Raw genomic sequence first — 17984 nt, forward strand, 5'->3', positions numbered from 1 at the left:
ATTTTTGCAATGAATATATGTTGCAAAATATATGATAGAAAATAAACTTAACATACAAGATTTCCGAACCACTGATGAGCCGTCTCGTGTCCTAAACGATAAAATGAGAAAATTGACAAGGCGAGAATAAAAAATTGAATATTATGTGATGACACTAAAGAAAAATTTTAACCTCAAACTTGATGACACAATGATGTCAAATTTTTGTGATGGTAAAATATCCGCTTTGTGTGTAGCCTTGACTGTCCAAGGTAGAAAAGTCATCACATACTACAGATAGAATGCTAGGATTAGAATCCCGGTTAGAGTGCAAGATAGGGTAGGGTTTGGGATTTGGGTCAAAGTTAGGGTTAGTGTAAATTCACTGCTACGGCAAGACTTCTGGGTAAATGAACTTAAATGCCGTTTCACACATACAAATTTTGATGAAAAATTCGTTTCTAAAAAATTCAAATAATCAGATCTGCATAGTCTAAAGTATATTCATTATAGAAGAACTAAATGAGATTGCGTTTGATATATATATGATGCGATGAAACTAATACTCCCATCTAAAGTCCGCCGAATATCGAATTTTGCTAGATGCACCTGAACAAATACATAATGCAGCCCTTTCGTTTATGGAAGAGGGCTTTGGAATTGTTAGAGGCATGGATATTATGAATTTTGCTTATTGGGTTTTAAGCTTTCTGTCATAAAGATATTGGCTTGTGACATGAAATGTCTGACAGTTTTGGATTATGGCGATTTTTATCTCGGATTTTAGCTACGGAAATCAAAAGATAACGAATTTTCGGCTGGCACACTGAAAGAATCCCTTTTCTAAATTAAACGGGTACAGGGTCGAAGGGGTACCATATAACAAAAGGGGACATTATTTTAAAGAGGTTAATTTATAGAAAAGATAATTTTTTCCCAATGTTTGGAGACACGTGCCCCTAGTGCACCCCCTGTTCCTACGTCTCTGTGCTCGATTCTTATGGTTATGGCAGATTAACCATTATTAATCTTTAGAGGTCCCAGTAACTCCATGACATTAAAAGTAAAATTTTGACTAATAGCCTTTGTTAGCAGTAGGAATGAAAAATAGCTCTAAACTCATTTGACACGTATTGTAATTAATAAAGACATACCTACAACAAGAGCCACCCATTGCTTCATGGCAGCTGACGATTGTTCCGGATCAACAAGCAATGCAGTTTCTCTAAGAAAAAATCAATTATCCGCTTTACTGTGTGAAAAATACAGAATTACTTCAACTGAAAGAAGAAAATAATATTGATATTCTGAGCAGTCTCAAAGGACAAAACTTGCAATGATTTTGCACGGTAATGGCTCAACTATCAGCATCGACAAAACAAATCAAATTTCAAATCAGCACACACAAAAACGGAACCAAAAGAGTAGGTACTTGTACATTGTCGAGGTTTCTAGTTAGGCTTTTTGCATTTCTTCGTACTCCTGAAGGTTTTTTATTGGAAAATGCATAAATTAGAATTTAAAATGCTGCTTCTCTGCGAAATCAGCATTGTTACCTGTATGTGATCAATCCCCAGTTTTCCATTGCACCTATTGAAAAAAAGATTGATCTCTTCAGATTTACATGGTAAACACTCCTTAACCACATTACTGCACACAGGAACAAAAACAACTATTAAAACATATTAATGAATCTGTCGTTTCCCACAACGGTCATCCAGTTCACACAACTTTAGAGAAAGTGGGGGGCGCCAGTTACTGGGCTGTGGGGGCGCTAGACAAAAATTTTACCCATTTTTACTGTCAGGAAATGCCTTTTGCCAACATTAGCATTTGGTTATCAAAATCTTAGAATCACATCATAAAGAATACATTGCCACAAAATTACCCCCCAGCAATATTTTCTCATTGAAATTTACACAATTAATATAAAATCGGTCCTTCCAAGAAATGAAAACCTCCTCTATCTCATCAACAGCAATAAGCAAAAACCACACAGGCAACAAAATGAGTGCTGGCATAAAAAAAGGAGGAATAAATCCAATTTTCATTCGAACGCCTCTTAAAACGTTTAACAATAACAATTCGTCTGTATATGAGTACACTTGATTTTGTAAATAATTATACTTTGTTATGTAATAAAACGGATTAAAAGATACCTAATACGAAACATAAGATGTCATTCTAACCTGCCGCAAAGTCTGGAATAGCAATAAGATCCATTTTGGGCAAAGGATAACCAATTCCAAAATAATCTTTGTAAAATGGGAGAGTCTTTATTGCAACCTAACAGAAAATCGATGTATTACAATTAAAATGATTTCGGTTCTCAGAGACGAATAAAATTGGATAATGGGAAATAGTGCAGGATTTGAAAACAATTTTGATTTTATTATATCTTAAAGAGGAGGTCTTTGCGGTTGACGGTATTGCGGTATTTCCCTTTTCTTCTGTCGGTAATTCGGTAATCTTCCTCAAATTGGGCCGTATTTCGGTAATTGAAAAATCGGCGGTAAACGGTTTTTAGTGAATTCAATGCCCAGTGTGCGGTATTGGCCAGCTTTAAATTAAACATTTTAGCAGTTTAGTAAGAAGGGTGAAATGTTAGTGGTGGAATCTCGTTGTATCTATGTTAAAACCTTCGTTATTGACTTTTTGCCGATAAATCCAATCCCTCCTCTTTAAATGGCGTTACTCCAGGTTGAAAAATACTGAAGTTGCGACTGCAGATGTCCATGGTTTACTTTAGTATTATCTTCTATTACTTTTTTTATCTTCTTTTTCCTCACAATCTTAAATGACTAATATATGGGCAGATTCGCTGGAGCCAGCCTTAGAGACCCATTTCTCGTTTTGCCCTTGTGTCATATACAACATGTCATATTTAAACAGTAAACTCGACTTCAGGTGGGGACACTTTGGAGAGGTTCCCAATTTTTGCCAATGGCAACTTGATTTGAAATATATACTGTATTAGAATAGGTCAAAATTTTCATTTTTGCTTTCCAAAACAGTAAAATATTATCCGTATACATCCGCGTTTAGCTTTTGTAATTTAGATAGGTTGTTGTGTCTTCCTGATATATTCATATGAAGGAATGCCCAACATAGAACTTTTCTTTATAGGATTTCCTTCTTGTCTTGGACCTCTTCTATTAGTCTAAGAAGCTGCAGGGCAAACAGGATCAAAAGTTTTTGTCTGACACTCTTCAGATTGGGCAACCTTAACAGTCATGTGCTCGCGTTTCTGACTGGCCTATTTCGATCCACAACTGGGTGTCTATATTTCCTAACGTAGAGCTTTCGATCTAGGCTCTGACATTTTATACTCTGAAGAGCATCAGACGAAAAGCTTTAGTTAACTCAAATGTTTGCTTTTAAACAGGATCTCTTCTTCTACAAAGAGTATCAATGACAGAGCTAAGAAAGCTTTCCCAAACTTTCTTCGTCTCTTCTGTCCAGTGTTAACAAAATCCATCCGATTATGTTTGGCTGGACATATCTATGTAGATCACATTGGCTCTGTTAACGTACAGTTTCTGCAAAGCACTATCAACCTTTATCAACGTACAGTTTCTGCATAAACATATTTTCGGTTGTAGGCAGGAAGCTAGATCAACTTTAAAGGGCTTTATTTCCATTGATCTTTACTTGATAATTATTTTAGATTCGATAAAGCTTTCAGAATTGTAGAGCAATATCACGTAACTGCTTGAATACTCTATGTGTTTTGATTTAAGAATGGAATTTGGTTACCACTTAGTCACCCTAAAGTTGGCTCATCAGTAATACTGAATCTTCACCCAACATTTTTGCCTGTTACATTGTTGTTGAAAAGCGTTGTTAAAACTTTAATTGCAGGAATTGATATAAAATGCATCAGATAGGCAGGCGGTCTCGGATTAACAATTTTACTTGATTAGGGGGAGGGGACACAGTCAAAAAATAGCTTTTATGTACGGCGTCCTTTTAGTTTTGGTGCATAGATAAGATGGGCGATCTTGGGAAATTACAAGCGGCCGAGGATTACATTTATTGTTGAGGGATTATCTAATCTTTTCAACCACGTAGCTGTAGATGTCAGCTAGGGTGGGCAAACTCGAGCTAGAACCATACCTGAGGGGGGGGGCAGGCTTGAAAACAAGAGAGCAGATATATAAAACACAGATAAATTTGGACTAAATCAAGCTAACGGAATTATAATTATGCCAGCTTTGCGAAATATAATTTGGAAAAAGTGTAGCCAGAGGGGGCAAGTTGTTCTCAAAATTTTCATTTGACCCCCCCCACCCATACCCCTTGCAGCTACGTGGCTGAATATTTTGTTAGTTCATTGATCAGCCTCCCATAGTCCCCCCCCCCTCAGCACTTTACCCTTGGAATTCATAGACAAAGTATAAGTCCATATCTAGTAAAAAAATGTGTTATCTAATATGATATGCGTTATCTATAATATGTACAAAAATAGATTTAGTAAAACTGCATTTATACAAAACTGTTTCACAACCAAGAAAACTATATGCTTCAAAGCACTAAGGGAAAGCACTAAGACTAGTTGTATCCATCAAAAAAACTCTATGAATCATGTGCACTCAATTTCAAATGAGGTAAAATTTTCAAAATAAATTAAATCTAACGAAAAACTTAATCATTGCCCCAAATACAGAGCTTCATCAAATAAAAAGGAACGAACAAGTGGATAAATTTGAAATGTAAAATAGTGATGCCAGATTGGTTGATGTGGAATGATGTGGAATGCAGTTTAATTCAATTTTGTCAAATGCCAATTTTAAGCACAATATTTGACAGTTAAGATACAGATCTTCTAGATATCATACCTCAAGTCCAAATCTACCCTGCTCTGCCTTTCCAAGAGGTGTATAAACCCTCACTTGAATGCCATCTTCTGTGTGACCTTCAACATAGTCAAATTCACCAACCACAAATGCCACCAAATATGTTGACATGACAGGTGTTCTTGCAAATGTCAAAACTCTAAGGTTTTCATCCTCAGAAAAGTCACTTTCGTCTATTATATTCTTCGGAAAAGATAAAGAATTTCTTGAAAAGGTAAATAATTTTGCATAATCAATAGAGAATATTGTGCAGATTGTCTTGAGGAGTATGCAAGTTGTGCAAGTTGTACTTAAGTGTGGAAAGAAGCAATTTTTGAATAGAATTTTTATGAAACAATTCTTGAATAGTATTCTCATCATAATCATTGGGGGCTTGAGCCAAGAGGAGCCAATCAAGTGCCTAGTTAGCCATGGCTTGAACTTAATATTCAAGAAAGAATTAAAGATTCTCAAGATAATTTCTCAAGATAATTTGGACTCAAGGCAATAAATACATATCTAAGACATTAGCAGGATTCTATCTCTGCTTATTGAATGTCACTTAATTTTTCTAGCCTAGTGCTTTAAGGATAAATGTTTTTGATGACAATGGGTAATGTATAAGTACCTAAAATAGCCAGGCTTTACCAGGAGCAAAAAAGCAGGGGCTTGAAAAATCGAGTGCCTTCAACAATGTAAGTGCTCTTTGAAAATTAAGGTTTTTTGTTTTAAGTGTTGCAAGCAAATTCTCCAAAAATATTGTAATTTGGCTCATTTAATTATCAAAGATGAAATGAGCCAAACAGAACTGAGTCCCACCCATGTTGACTAGTCAAAATGTCAGTACAAACTTAATTAGCATAAAATAAGATAAATTTTGGATAAAATTCTGCACATAAACAAATGGCCCACGTAGACCTACATATTTGATTCTTCATAGCACAGCTTGCAAATCAGTTTACCAAATGTCAAAAACAAAAATTTGATTAGATATTATCAAAGATAATTAATAACAAAATTGACATTTGCAATATTAGTTTTAAACAGCAACAACACAATAGGCACTAAATCAATCCAACTGGCAAAACTTTTTAGGCACACGTTGATGTCCTTGATCATGCTCTAACACCTTCTTTACAAGCTACAAGAAAAAAACCTCACCACACAAGGCCTAAACACTTCATATTCAATACCATTTCAATTCTGAGTTCTTAAAACTTTGAATCCCTTCAACTAACAATTATTCACTGGTAGATGTTCAAGTAATGCCACAGCATTTCAAAAGAGCTTGCCAATCTGCAAGCCAAATAAGCAGGATTTCTATAATAATCAACAGTGCAAATTTACCTTCCTATGGAATTTTGATTATCAAATGGATGAGAATCCAAACAACACCATGCCATACATTAACTGCTACATTCTTATCAATGGCGAACAATTGATTATGATGACAGAAAAACTGCCTCAAAAGTTTGGTGCATCTGTCTTGAGAATAAATGAAAAACTCTACAAAAACTCTACATTATTCTGAAATCAATCTCAAGTACACAAAAAATAGCTTACCATATTGGATAAAGCAACACCAGTCTTTGGAACCACCAGTTTGATGTCAAACGTTGCTTTGATTGCAGGCTCATCCCAGCAAGGGAAAGCACGTCTTGCATCTGTTGCCTTTGCAAAAATGAAAGCAACTTGATTTACATTGGAACAAAAACAAAGTTAACAAATGCATGCTAAATTCAGATTCATGCAACATTCATGCAGTAAGTTATAATGGATGTAATTAGCAGCAATATTTCTATTAAGTAGCAATCATGGGGGGAAGAGAGGAAATAATGAAAGACAAAAAATCTCTATCAAAGAAACCAGCATCAATTTTATCTAACAAACATTATTCATGGTCACCTCAAATTGAGTAACAGCACAATATTTTTCTTCACCATTGAGATCTTTGTACTTGCTGCGATAAAACCCTTTCATCTTGTCATTCAATTCTCCAGTGAAATTCAAAATTAATTTAGCATTTCCATTAGGAATAGGTGAAGGAAATGAGATAGTGGCAGTTTCAGCTACGGTATCATAACTTATCTTTGATGACTTCAGATCTGCAACGAAAGATCCCTATTAGAATTTAATTTTTGGTGTTTACATTGAGAGACACTCCTCTACAAACTTAAAAATAGCTTGGGTGTATGGGAAAAGTCTATTTTGCAAATTGTCATTTATGATGTATGCGCAGCTTATTTTGTACCATTTGGTGTAACTAGTGAAAGTCAAGGATTGATTAAAATGCAGCTTAATTTTGTGCAGCCTATTTGAAATATAATTTCAATGGTTGAGCCAAAAAATCAAATTTAATAAAAGCTAAGTCCAGTTCATTGTACTAAACAAGCTCCTCTCACAATTTCTTAAAGATGAGGTCCAAGAGAAACAATGCTGTAACAGAGATTTCTACATGCAACAATGGCACAACTGATAGTTATGCAGTCATTATCAGCTGAAACATTCTCTACTTTGTTAGATGGAATACCCAATATCCAACCTTTTCAAGAACCTAATAGTCATCAAATTAAACATAGTTACCTGACCCTTCAGCATTCAAGTAGGCTTCTGAAATGTCTATGTCAACTGAATTAAGTGTGATTTGCTTTATCTGGTTTTTAACCTAGAAAATATTTGACAATCCATAAAAGGTGCATCCGTTTATAGAGATAATGTAAATTGAATGTAGTAAAGAGGCATAATCATAAGAACTGAACTGTAATGGCAGATGGGCATGGACCTTCACCCTGGGCAGACAATTGCACAGACAGACCACTCATGAAAAATCACCAATTATAATGGCAAGGCTTATTAGCCTTGCACTTGCACATACTGGTACATGCCTTTCCACACCAAGGTTACACTTGGACACAAAACAATTAGCATTCTCGATTCAAAGAGAGGGAAATCTGCAATATAATTGTTATGTTTCAAGGATATGCACTGAAATGTTTTGTGCTGTTTTCAAATTGTGCCATTTTCAAATTGTGATGTTTTCAAATCATTCTATTTTCAAATTGTGTCGTTTTCAAATTGTGATGTTTTCAAATCATGCAGTTCTGATATCCCTTTTGATGTAACAAGATTGAAAGTGGGAGGCCAAAATTTTAAAACATTTTTCCAGATATCTTGAAGACTGCCACCATGGTTGGTGGCAAGAGGGATTGTTGAGAACTGCATCTAAAATATTTTCAGCATCAAATTTAATAAAGATCTCTGGCAATATTTAGCTTTCATTTATTGTTATGCTACCGGAGCTATTTATTGCTAAAAGTTGTGTGAAAACTGAAGAATTGACTTGAATTGGGGTTTGTGAAGACTCCATATATTATGTCATTAAATCTTTGTAGAAATAAGGCAAAATACCATAGCACTCCATCACATGCCTAAAACAGTCTAGGGATGCAAAATGTCTGATGAACTGAAGATTTACTGACAAACTTGTGAGAACTGGGGATGTTACATCCATTGCTGGCTGAGCCCATGGCAGTATTACTTGTCATAAATTAAATTGTATAAATGGCTCTTAAATGAATTCAGCGTGTCTGCATTCACGTGTCACATGGTAGCTTATTCCATAATCTATATTAATAGATTGAAAAACCTCTTTCTTATATCTTTTCTGCAGGGCTCTTTAACAATATTTAAGTGTCAGCTGTACACTTGAGACATTTTTGTAAAATTATAAGTGCACCCTTGCACACCTGAGTCATGATCATCGCTTCGACTTGGTTTTGTGTGTGGCTTAAATTTACTGGTTTTTTAAAGATTCAAAATGACCTTCAGTTTCTCTTTGCTTCTCTTTTTTATGCAAATTTTTCTATATATTGTGTAATCATTCTGAGATCAATGCTGCAAATAAGTTTCTGAGCTTTACGGCAAAACTGAAAAATGTGGCCCTGCAAGTAATTTTTGAAATGGCTTTGAAAAAAGCAATCATTCTGGAACACCCTTAAGCTTTTTCTTGGATACTCTTTAAAAGAAACTCAAATTTTCATTTCAGACTGTCTAGTTTTTCATATGGTTTATTTCAATGCAAGAAATCACTTTTAAATGAGGTTGGCTGATTTCTGATATTTTCCATTCAGAAACCCTTTCTTGAATTAGTGGTTGCTCTGCACAAGGAGCTACTGAGAGAGCTCCTTCTCAAGAATTCCGCTTCATAAAGATTTTCTTCAGTAGCCATAGAATATTTTTCTCAATTTTAGTTTAGTCTGTATGCTTGAATTTTAAATTGTATTCTTTAATTCTTCATTTTGGTGCTATTTAATGTTTTTGACCAAATTTGCATGTTGTGGAATTTAAAATAAATGAACTGAGCTGAAAATTATGTTTTCTTGTCAACAACCATCTTTAAACTCAAGGATCATGTTGCATAGTAAGCAAGGGTGGCCCAGGAAATTAATATGGATGAATCATATATGGAATGATGTATATACTTTAAATTTGATTAAATTTTTGTCATTTTTGCTCCATTTTTAATAAATTGGAAAAAATTCAAGCTGCCTAGATTCTTGTAAAGAAGAACATATTCTTTTTACTTGCAGGCGGAAATTTCTTATATGTCCATTTCGTTTAAGCAAAGACTTGCTGTATTGTTATATTTTTTAGAATCTTTTCCAGATATCATATTATTCCATACTAAAGAGGAATTGTTTGTTATGTAAACTAATGCTCAACGTTAACTTTCTTAAACGCATTTAAAGAAGTATGCTAAGTTTAGTGCTAACATTTTACTATTGTAGAGCTCAGTTATCTTCATGTTTCCTTCATAAGAGCTCGATCTTACTGAAACTGAAAGTGAAACCTAACACCTGTGTTGTCTCTGTTACTCAACTATTTCTGTCTTTATTTTTCTTACTCGTGCATAATCATAATAATTAAGAAAAATTTCTCACCTCCAAATCCACTATTTGACTGCCTTTGAACTTGAAATCCTGAAGATTTGGTTGCAACTTTATTTCATAATTTGATGGTACCACTGAAGTTGGCAATCTTTTAAAAGGCTTTTTCTTTTCCTCTTCCCCTTGACTCATTGTGAACGAATGGAGTATTCTAACTTTAGAGTGCACAAGTAATCTGGCGTGATGGATCCTTGTAAAGATCTCTGTAACCTTAAATCTTTTGGATGATGCACTATGCAAAATGCCGTTTAACAATTTCTCGGCAACCCTCATGTGGGTCAAAGGTAACAAGAAAGGGGAGGCCTCCAAAATCTACACGCCTCTCATTGAAATTGAACTGGATCAGTATCCCCCTGCCACAGTTGCTCTTTAAAGATAACATTATTTCGAAAATGAGACTTGCCAGGGGGACAGCATTATAAAAATTGGATACGAGGTCAACCATGATGCAGTAAGGAAGCGATCGGGGAGTAAAAAGGCTTATTGATTTTTCTTAAGCAGCTATATTTGAAGTCTACAGGCCAAAAAATAGACCATTTCAAAGTATAGAAGTCAAAATTTTGACTCTATAAGTCATATTGTTTGATTGTAGTTGCGGAGAAGAATATTTTTCTGAAGCAAATACAACGAAAAAGTGAAAGAAAAAATGCATAGCAGCCTCCGTCTCAATGCAAGTCACGTGCCAACTCTCAATTGCGTCAAAACATAATAAAGCCACAGAACGAAAAAAATTTTCGAGCTGCGTTGTAAACAAACTGGAAAGTGTTGGAGGAAGTTGGGAAAAGAGAATCGCTAAAGCATCATCTTGATCAAACCTTTGCATGAACATGACAATCGCCAAGACAGCAAATGCCCAAAATCTCGTGAAGGCGTTCATAGGATGGATCGGTCTTGGGTACTTCTTTTTCACAAGCCATGTAGATTGGGGAGAAGCAATAGGCCTAACATTATTTTTTGCCTCAGGCCAGCTTCAAACTGCCGTTAAGCCACCTATCAATGGAATAACATTCGAGTGAGTATAACCAAAATCAGTCATTTTATAAACCTTTTGTTTATGCCTAGTTTTCGGGTAGAATTTTTAGAGCATATCTCATTTCAGAAGGGAGAAGAAGAATGTTAGTTATTCACGCGGCTAAGGAATTGAAACGTACTAATACTCTGATCGAATATAATCGAAGAAAGAAAAGTTGCTTGCAGTAATAATTTTTAGGCAAGCATCCGACCGGTAATAATGCAGAAGAAACTTTGTTTATTTAAAGAAAATGGCGTACATTTCTTGTAACTTTGGGCTTTTGCTCGCAGCTTAGCCAAATACTTTTCGCAATTATTATGCGTAATGTAAATACCAAGAAAAATGCATTATAAAGTCAGGAAGATACTACCATATAAGCTCAAGGCCCTCAACGAATGCTAATTGATTAAAATTTATGATTTCCTTTTTGCCATCCAGCGTCAGCCGTCAAGATTGCAGGTAATCATTGACCAGTTTGTTACCAGAAATATTCCTGCGGTGTTATAGAAATGTGCATTCAAAATAATCTTGAACAAATGGCAGTTTATCATTTATTTGATGTGTAAATAAAAGCCTTGGCTTCGGCATATGTTTGCTGTCCTAGTAAAACACTCAAACACCCTGCAAGTGGGGAAAACAAGGTGGCCACAATCTATTCACCTTAAATTTAAATGAGAATGGTATTGTTCTTTATTTTGACAGATGAGGAAAAAAAGATGAGGGTTACTAATGCAGTAGTTTACCACCACCTTTACTGCCCAAAACCTCTGCTTTATGTCCCCAACTAAAGGAAGTAATAAAGATATAAACCTTGCACCAATCAACAGCTCTCGAAGAAAGAAATAAAACTATTTAGAATGTTTATACCATTAAATCCAACCATTAGGACTACAGTTATAATGTAATGTTGCACATTAGAATCCTCCAGAGAGGTTCAGTGGATATTATAGTGGTCTGCTACCAAAACTATGGTCAGTGGATTTCTTGCTCCAAATGGACCTTGAGTCTTAAGTCAGTGTGAGTTAAGAATGTCACAATGTATCTGTCCAGTTATATAAAAAGATTCCAGTTTTCCTGGTTTTTGGAAAACCCCACCACAAGAAACCAGACAATTGAAGCAAAGAATGCAATAAGAAAGCCTTTTGAACCAAATGATTTACTAAGATTTCACAGCATGCAAATCCAGATCATCTCAATTGAACCATGCAAAATTCTACATAGTGACGAAACACAGACTCCCACATTCATTCGATTGTCATTGATCCAACCTGGAATTTCGAGTAAATTGGTGACCTAAGGTTCACTTTTTTATAAAGGTAGATAAGCATCAAGTTAAAAGATCAAGGCTATATTGTATTTTATCAAAATTTAATATAAACGAATATTGCTTGTTCCATTAAGGGAATGAATTTTGCCAAATAAGAATATATTTATTTTCTTCAGAAGACTTTGCTTCTGGATATAGATCCTTGAGGAAATTGTTTTTGAACAGATGGATTGAAAACAAATTATTCTTAAGAATCAAAAGATGATAAAACACCATACACCCCATCCACTCCAACTTTGATATAAATCATATGCTTATATAGTGAATGCAATGTAATGCTTCCATTGTGGAATAATTGTAGCAATGCTTTCCATTTCAGCTTATTTGCACCTGAAGACCTACTTGAAGCTTGGCGCATAACCATTGGAGTGGCAACATTTGCATATTACTTCTACTTTGTGCTGTACCTTGGCAGAAGTGTGTCAGTTTATGTGTCAACTGTTTGCCTCAGCTTATTATGGGAAAGTCAAATAATTGATGATGTCATAAATCTTATAATTTCCAGGTAAGTTAATGTTAATTAAAAAACATAAAAACAATGAATTGGAAGCTATTGAGCACCAGAGCTAATTTACTTGTTATCATGCACTGTCACAGACCAAAACTTATTATTTCGTACTAACTACTTTCGATTCATAATTAGCATTTTGCCATAAATTTACATGCCTCTGAAAAAGAATTGTAGATTAAGTGTGAAGTAAACATGATATACTGCCAGTCTACTTTCAAGGTCTGGGCTGCTTTAGCCTTTATCTTCAAAGCTCTCTACATCCTATCCCAAAGTTCTTAAAACAGTTTTGTCAATACTTTAGCACTTTTGTCAAGATTGTTGCATTACATTTTAAAACACAATTTAAATTTTCTCTGGTCTCAGTGTATGTTTCATTGCTACTTTTGAAAAAATGATCTTTGTTGTAGGGTATCATATGATATGGTGAATTCTACAATGTTTGTGACCAAAAGATTAATGTCACTAAAGCAAACTGCCATCAAAGCTTTTGCCCGAAATATTGTGCAAGATTTTCTCTGTGTGCTGTGCAAGTTATATAAACACTTGTATATGAATTGCATCAATATAAATTATTTCTTGTTGTCCCAAGTCACCTACATAACTGGGGCAGCATTGTCTATTGTAAAAAGAAAATCTGCATCTGTCGATGACCAAAGTCATTACATATCAAAAAGAAATCATATGTCAAAGAGAGTTTTACAGGATTCTAAGCAGGCGGTATATGGGTGCAAAGTTCAATATAGCCCAACAGTTCAGCAATCCATGCCCTTTCAATCTGGTAACAATACCCAAGAGTACAGTGCTAAGATGAAGCATCGAGGAGGTACTAGTCCTGTTTTCTGACTAGTACTACTTCTAAAAAAGCTATGGAAGCATCACCCTTCAAATCATCCTCCATGCAGAAAGCCTTTTTTCTCCAGGAGAAAACTTTGGGGAAAACCAAGAAAACAAAGAAATGTAAATCCCAAGAAAGTGATATGCCAGCCTAGCAACAGTTTGCTAGGCAACATGAAGTTAAGTAAGAGCATGAAAGGCACACAAAGTTCTGATACGATGTTGTTTCAAAACAGAATGGAAGAAGATACTGACATGTTGCAAAGTTCTGAAAGATACAAATGGTTTCTCTTTCCAAAGAAGCCTGGTTGGGTCTGGGGATACAGTGGTAAGGCCCAAGCATCATATGACCACTGCTCATTTATCAAATGGTTTTCCATTACACCTGTTTTGTGGCCTTGATTACATGAATCACATGGTATCCTGTTCATTATCCAAGTTCTTTACTGCATTTATTCATTGGACTGTATTTTCTAAGAACTGTGTTAATGATCATTTTCTTTTCTTAACATTACTTAAAACTAAGTTATTTATAGTTAAGTGTAACATAACTTGAGTGCACATTCAGGATTTGCTGTAAAGAAACCAGGAAAATGAAATAGCAAAACGGTGCAGAATGTTTAACCTTCCACGTGTATAGCCTTGTTTAGCTATCATAGTGAAATGGCTGTGCATTTTAACATACTGTTGAAAAAATTTTTGCAGGATTAATAACAAAATGGCAGTTGATTTTTTCTGTTGTCGTCTGTTTAAAAATTCAGTTTCTATTTACACAAGACATTGACATGTGGTATTACTTTCACGTATCCTAAGTAATAAAATAACGCTAGCATTGCATATACTAAGTATTTGCAACTAAAATCAGTGTAACCAAATAATTAAAGTAAATGTAAAATTCAATACAAATACAAGTCTTGCAATTTTGATTAGCCTATATAACCTAAAATATCTTTTTAATTTAAAACATTTTAAGATGATGCTCTCTTCAAGCAATCTTATCTATTATTTGGCAGATCCTTTCTAATCTAGCACCATACAATTGGTTAATCATATTTGAAAGATTCTTGCTCTTTTTGGAGTCTTCTTACGTTACCATAAACAATGTCACAATTATCTCTCCGGCTCTAAGTGAAAACAGAATCTCACCACGCTTCCTATGATTTTGTCAAACACCATGTTTGCTTCAATGAAATACGAAAATATACAAAACCAAATTTCTGTTAAACATAAATTAACTGTACATTGGTGCCATTCACACACTAATGGCAGAATATGTTCTTCATCGCGTTCACTCAAGACCAAGCTTTTCTCCCTGAATCTTAATGAAGTCTAACAAAGTTTCTTTCCCTAAGCTGATGCTTTCTTGCCCTGGTGTGTAAACATTCTCCTCGTCTTGCCAATGCCAGTAAAGACGATTTTGAAGGCAATACCTGAATCAAAATAGTTCATGAATTATATTTGTGCTTTGTGAACTGATGGAGTAGGGAGCACTGTAAATTGTGTAGAGAACCTCCAATTTGAAAGCCAAAGCTATTGATTTGAACCTTTTCCCAATGATGCATGCAACTAAACAACCATTGCAACCAGACCTGACAGTAAAATATGCTCACGTCCAGGTTCATTTCAATAAACAATCAGTGCATATTTTTGTGCTGGGAGGAAACAAAAACACATTGAGTTGACTGTGAATGGCTACAATGCTGTTATGTTCCTACATGCAGCCTGTGGTATCATTGCTCAGTTCGATAAACAAAACTTTCATTAGCAAATGAAAAAAGATGCATTTTCTGAGTTGAAACAGTAAAAGCTATTAATGAAAATGCTTAAAACTTTGACAAAAAGTTAACTATGTTGCTGGAGAAACACCAAAAAATAAAGGGCTCAAATTGACACTTTCTTTAAAATGAAACAGAAACAGGTGACTTGCTCCAATTTTTTGACAATATTCTTAGAAGAATGAAGTCTGGATGTTGTATAAAGCAAAAATGCAATTCATAAAGACAACAAAACATATTTTAAAGCCATAGTTTGAAACAAACATGGCTTTTAACTGTTCCTTAACTATTTAACATGCCAAAGCTAAAAGATATAAACTGAAATCCAGTTACTGTTTGGTAGCAGCAGGAAATGTCCCTCTTGCTGATACAATGCTCACATACAACAAATGACCACCAATTAATGTAGCTCTTGACATAACAGTTGAAAGCGAAAGATGTTTGCAGGGAGTTGAGCCAGTTGGTTTCCATTGCTGATAACCTTATCTTCAAACACCCAGTCAGTTTAAGCATTTCAAATCTTTAAGCAAATTGTTAGTTTCATATACATACTGGTAATCAGCAACTGAATCATAACCAGGTGATTCAAAAATCGAAGATCCTGTTCTTCTGTTGAAAAAATATAATCTTCTCTGGCTTTTGCTATGATTCAACGACCATGGATCTACAATAAAAACACAATAAAATATGAACGTTTAGAAGAAAATTTTCAGAAGTGAGAGCATGAATTACAGAAAGGCAACAACAGAGGCAGAAAAGGAGATGTCTTTGGATAACATCAGCACCGGGTGACACCAGATATCTCCGGGTAGCCAAGATAATGAAAGGATAAAAACCAGTGCAAAGCAACGTTGCATATCGAATGAAAATTTATGGAGTTCCGTACAAAACAGGCCACGGTAGAAATTAGAGGACAATAATTTTACCTTTATTTGACAACAAAAAGAGGAGAATTTCCGTGATTTTTCCAATTGGGCAGTTTTGATCAAATCTGGGTATTAAACTTGGACACCTTTCATCATAAAATTGCGCTTTGTATCCGAACAAGATTTGACAGGATCAATACGTTTTGCGAATTTGACAAAAATATAGACCTTGCGAAAGTCTAAAATTACCAAGGGAAGAGGAAGTGTCAAGAAAAAAAAGGAAGTGTCTGTATTTTTTGCCCCCGCCCCCAACTTGGGTTTAATTCTGAATTCTGGTTGGGTCATATTAATAGGCAGTTAAACAGCTAATCGCCAAGTGCCCCTAAAACAGGTTTACAAAAAAGTGATCTCATCATATACCACATACCATTAGAAAGCGTTTCAGAGATCTCGTATTTCTTTTCGCACAACATTCTAAACAGGCTTAAAAAAACCTATTTTCTTCAATGTTGCTCGTTAAACCAAAGTAAAACTTCATTTTAACTATAACCCACAATTACTGCCATTTTAGTCGCACTTTTGAGGAAAAACAATTTAGCCAGTCAGGTAGAATTCTATATACAACCATGTTTTATAAGAACATGCATTCAAACACTTTGAAATACGCGAATGAAGACAACAGGAACGTGGAAAATATTTGACGGATATTAGATTTATATTGGACGGTCAAAAAAGAAGAGGCATGGAGTATGCACGATAGCAGGAAAAACTCACTACTATTATAAGAACTTTGATAAAGACACTTCTTGTTAGTTTCTTCAGGAAGTGTCTTTATCATATCTAGAAAGCTATGGGATTCAAAATATATCTTATCCACAACATGAACACGTCGACAAAAAGAAAAATCGCGCCACTCACTGCCATCTATTTTAAAGACACGTTGTCCTAAAGCTTGGTTTCCACTATGAGTTAACGTGAGATAATTCGAGTTAAATTGAAAATTAACTAATGGTCTAAATTCAAGTTAACTTGAGATAGTGTGAAATAGCGTGAGATAACGCGAGCTATCTCAAAACTAACCCATGTAAGCTTGGCTTCTACTATGGGTTAACGTGAGATAATTCTGAGCTAAATTGAAAATTAACTCATGGTCTAAATTCAAGTTAACTTGAAATAGTGTGAAATAGCGTGAGATAACGTAATGTACCGATTCGGTTTCCACTTGAGATGGAAATTAATTATGGAAATTTCAGAAAATACTTTTTATTTGAGTCTTGCAGCTATGGCGGGCGTCTTACAAAAACAACTTATTTTACTTCTGCTTTTGAGAATACTTAGAAGAAAAATATTTTTTGCTAGAAGTGCCGTTCGCGATCTGCGCCAAGGTTTTCGGTACGGAGAGTCTATCAAAAAGATATGCGTTTGGTGAATACGACCACTTGCAACAGGATCTTAGAAATGAGAAAATGTTTCTTATATTTCACAATTATTTTTTTTTGATTAAAGAAAACTGTTTTCAACATCTAAGTAATACTCAGTGCAAGTGCGTTGCGTAAGAACCTCAGTGCAAATTATAGCACATCCCCCCCCCACGCATCGGCTTCTTTTGATAAGATGTTATCTCAAGTTAGCTCATGAGCTTGAAATTTTGTTTCCAAGCTCATGAGATAACGTGAGTTAACACGAGTTAATTAGAAACCAAGCTTAAAGGCAATCTGTCACGACGTTGATTGGTTATAAGAACAATGGGATTTTTATTGTTTCCAGTCCCCTTTTAATTTATCGTATTGTAAAAAATATGGCGGAGCGCTGGAATCGTGTTTAGGCTATTGTTCCAGCTATTGTTCTCGTTAACCAATCCACAACGAGACAGATTGCCTTTAACAGCAGTGATAGTAT

General features: G+C 35.0%; 3 protein-coding genes across 4 annotated transcripts in view; 1 reads left to right on the top strand and 2 right to left on the bottom strand.

Moving 5' to 3' along the window:
* The window catches only part of LOC135681481 (puromycin-sensitive aminopeptidase-like), a 29928-nt gene extending 19860 nt beyond the window's left edge, over positions 1–10068 (bottom strand). The window contains 9 exon segments of the mRNA XM_065195983.2: positions 48–91; positions 1134–1204; positions 1536–1569; positions 2169–2265; positions 4818–5018; positions 6378–6485; positions 6720–6919; positions 7398–7479; positions 9755–10068. Coding sequence (XP_065052055.1) covers positions 48–91; positions 1134–1204; positions 1536–1569; positions 2169–2265; positions 4818–5018; positions 6378–6485; positions 6720–6919; positions 7398–7479; positions 9755–10033 — 1116 coding nt within the window. The 5' untranslated portion in view covers positions 10034–10068.
* Positions 10069–10459: 391 nt separating this feature from the next.
* On the top strand, positions 10460–14163 carry LOC135681475 (uncharacterized). The gene is made up of 3 exons (XM_065195972.2): positions 10460–10772; positions 12419–12604; positions 13018–14163. Exons 1-3 carry the CDS (start codon positions 10582–10584, stop codon positions 13451–13453), a joined length of 813 nt encoding a protein of 270 aa, XP_065052044.1. The 5' UTR covers positions 10460–10581; the 3' UTR covers positions 13454–14163.
* The window catches only part of LOC135681469 (cap-specific mRNA (nucleoside-2'-O-)-methyltransferase 1-like), a 28500-nt gene continuing 24050 nt past the window's right edge, over positions 13535–17984 (bottom strand). For both annotated transcript variants that reach the window (XM_065195965.2, XM_065195964.2), the window contains exons 22-23: positions 15772–15883; positions 13535–14874 (exon numbers count right to left, since the gene is read on the bottom strand). In XM_065195965.2, coding sequence (XP_065052037.2) covers positions 14733–14874; positions 15772–15883 — 254 coding nt within the window. In that variant the 3' untranslated portion in view covers positions 13535–14732. The remainder of the gene's footprint in view (positions 14875–15771; positions 15884–17984) is intronic.

Source organism: Rhopilema esculentum, chromosome 12 (genome assembly GCF_057945365.1).
Source record: "Rhopilema esculentum isolate cy_ngs chromosome 12, ASM5794536v1, whole genome shotgun sequence".
NCBI classification, from domain to species: domain Eukaryota; kingdom Metazoa; phylum Cnidaria; class Scyphozoa; order Rhizostomeae; family Rhizostomatidae; genus Rhopilema; species Rhopilema esculentum.

What these genes read in the sequence shown, in the direction of transcription:
- LOC135681475 (XM_065195972.2), top strand. Translation starts at nt 10,582, where the DNA reads ATGAACATGACAATCGCCAAGACAGCAAATGCCCAAAATCTCGTGAAG. An exon ending in ATCAATGGAATAACATTCGA is followed by an intron (nt 10,773 to 12,418) that starts GTGAGTATAACC and finishes TTTCCATTTCAG; the next exon opens with CTTATTTGCACCTGAAGACC. An exon ending in ATAAATCTTATAATTTCCAG is followed by an intron (nt 12,605 to 13,017) that starts GTAAGTTAATGT and finishes TCTTTGTTGTAG; the next exon opens with GGTATCATATGATATGGTGA.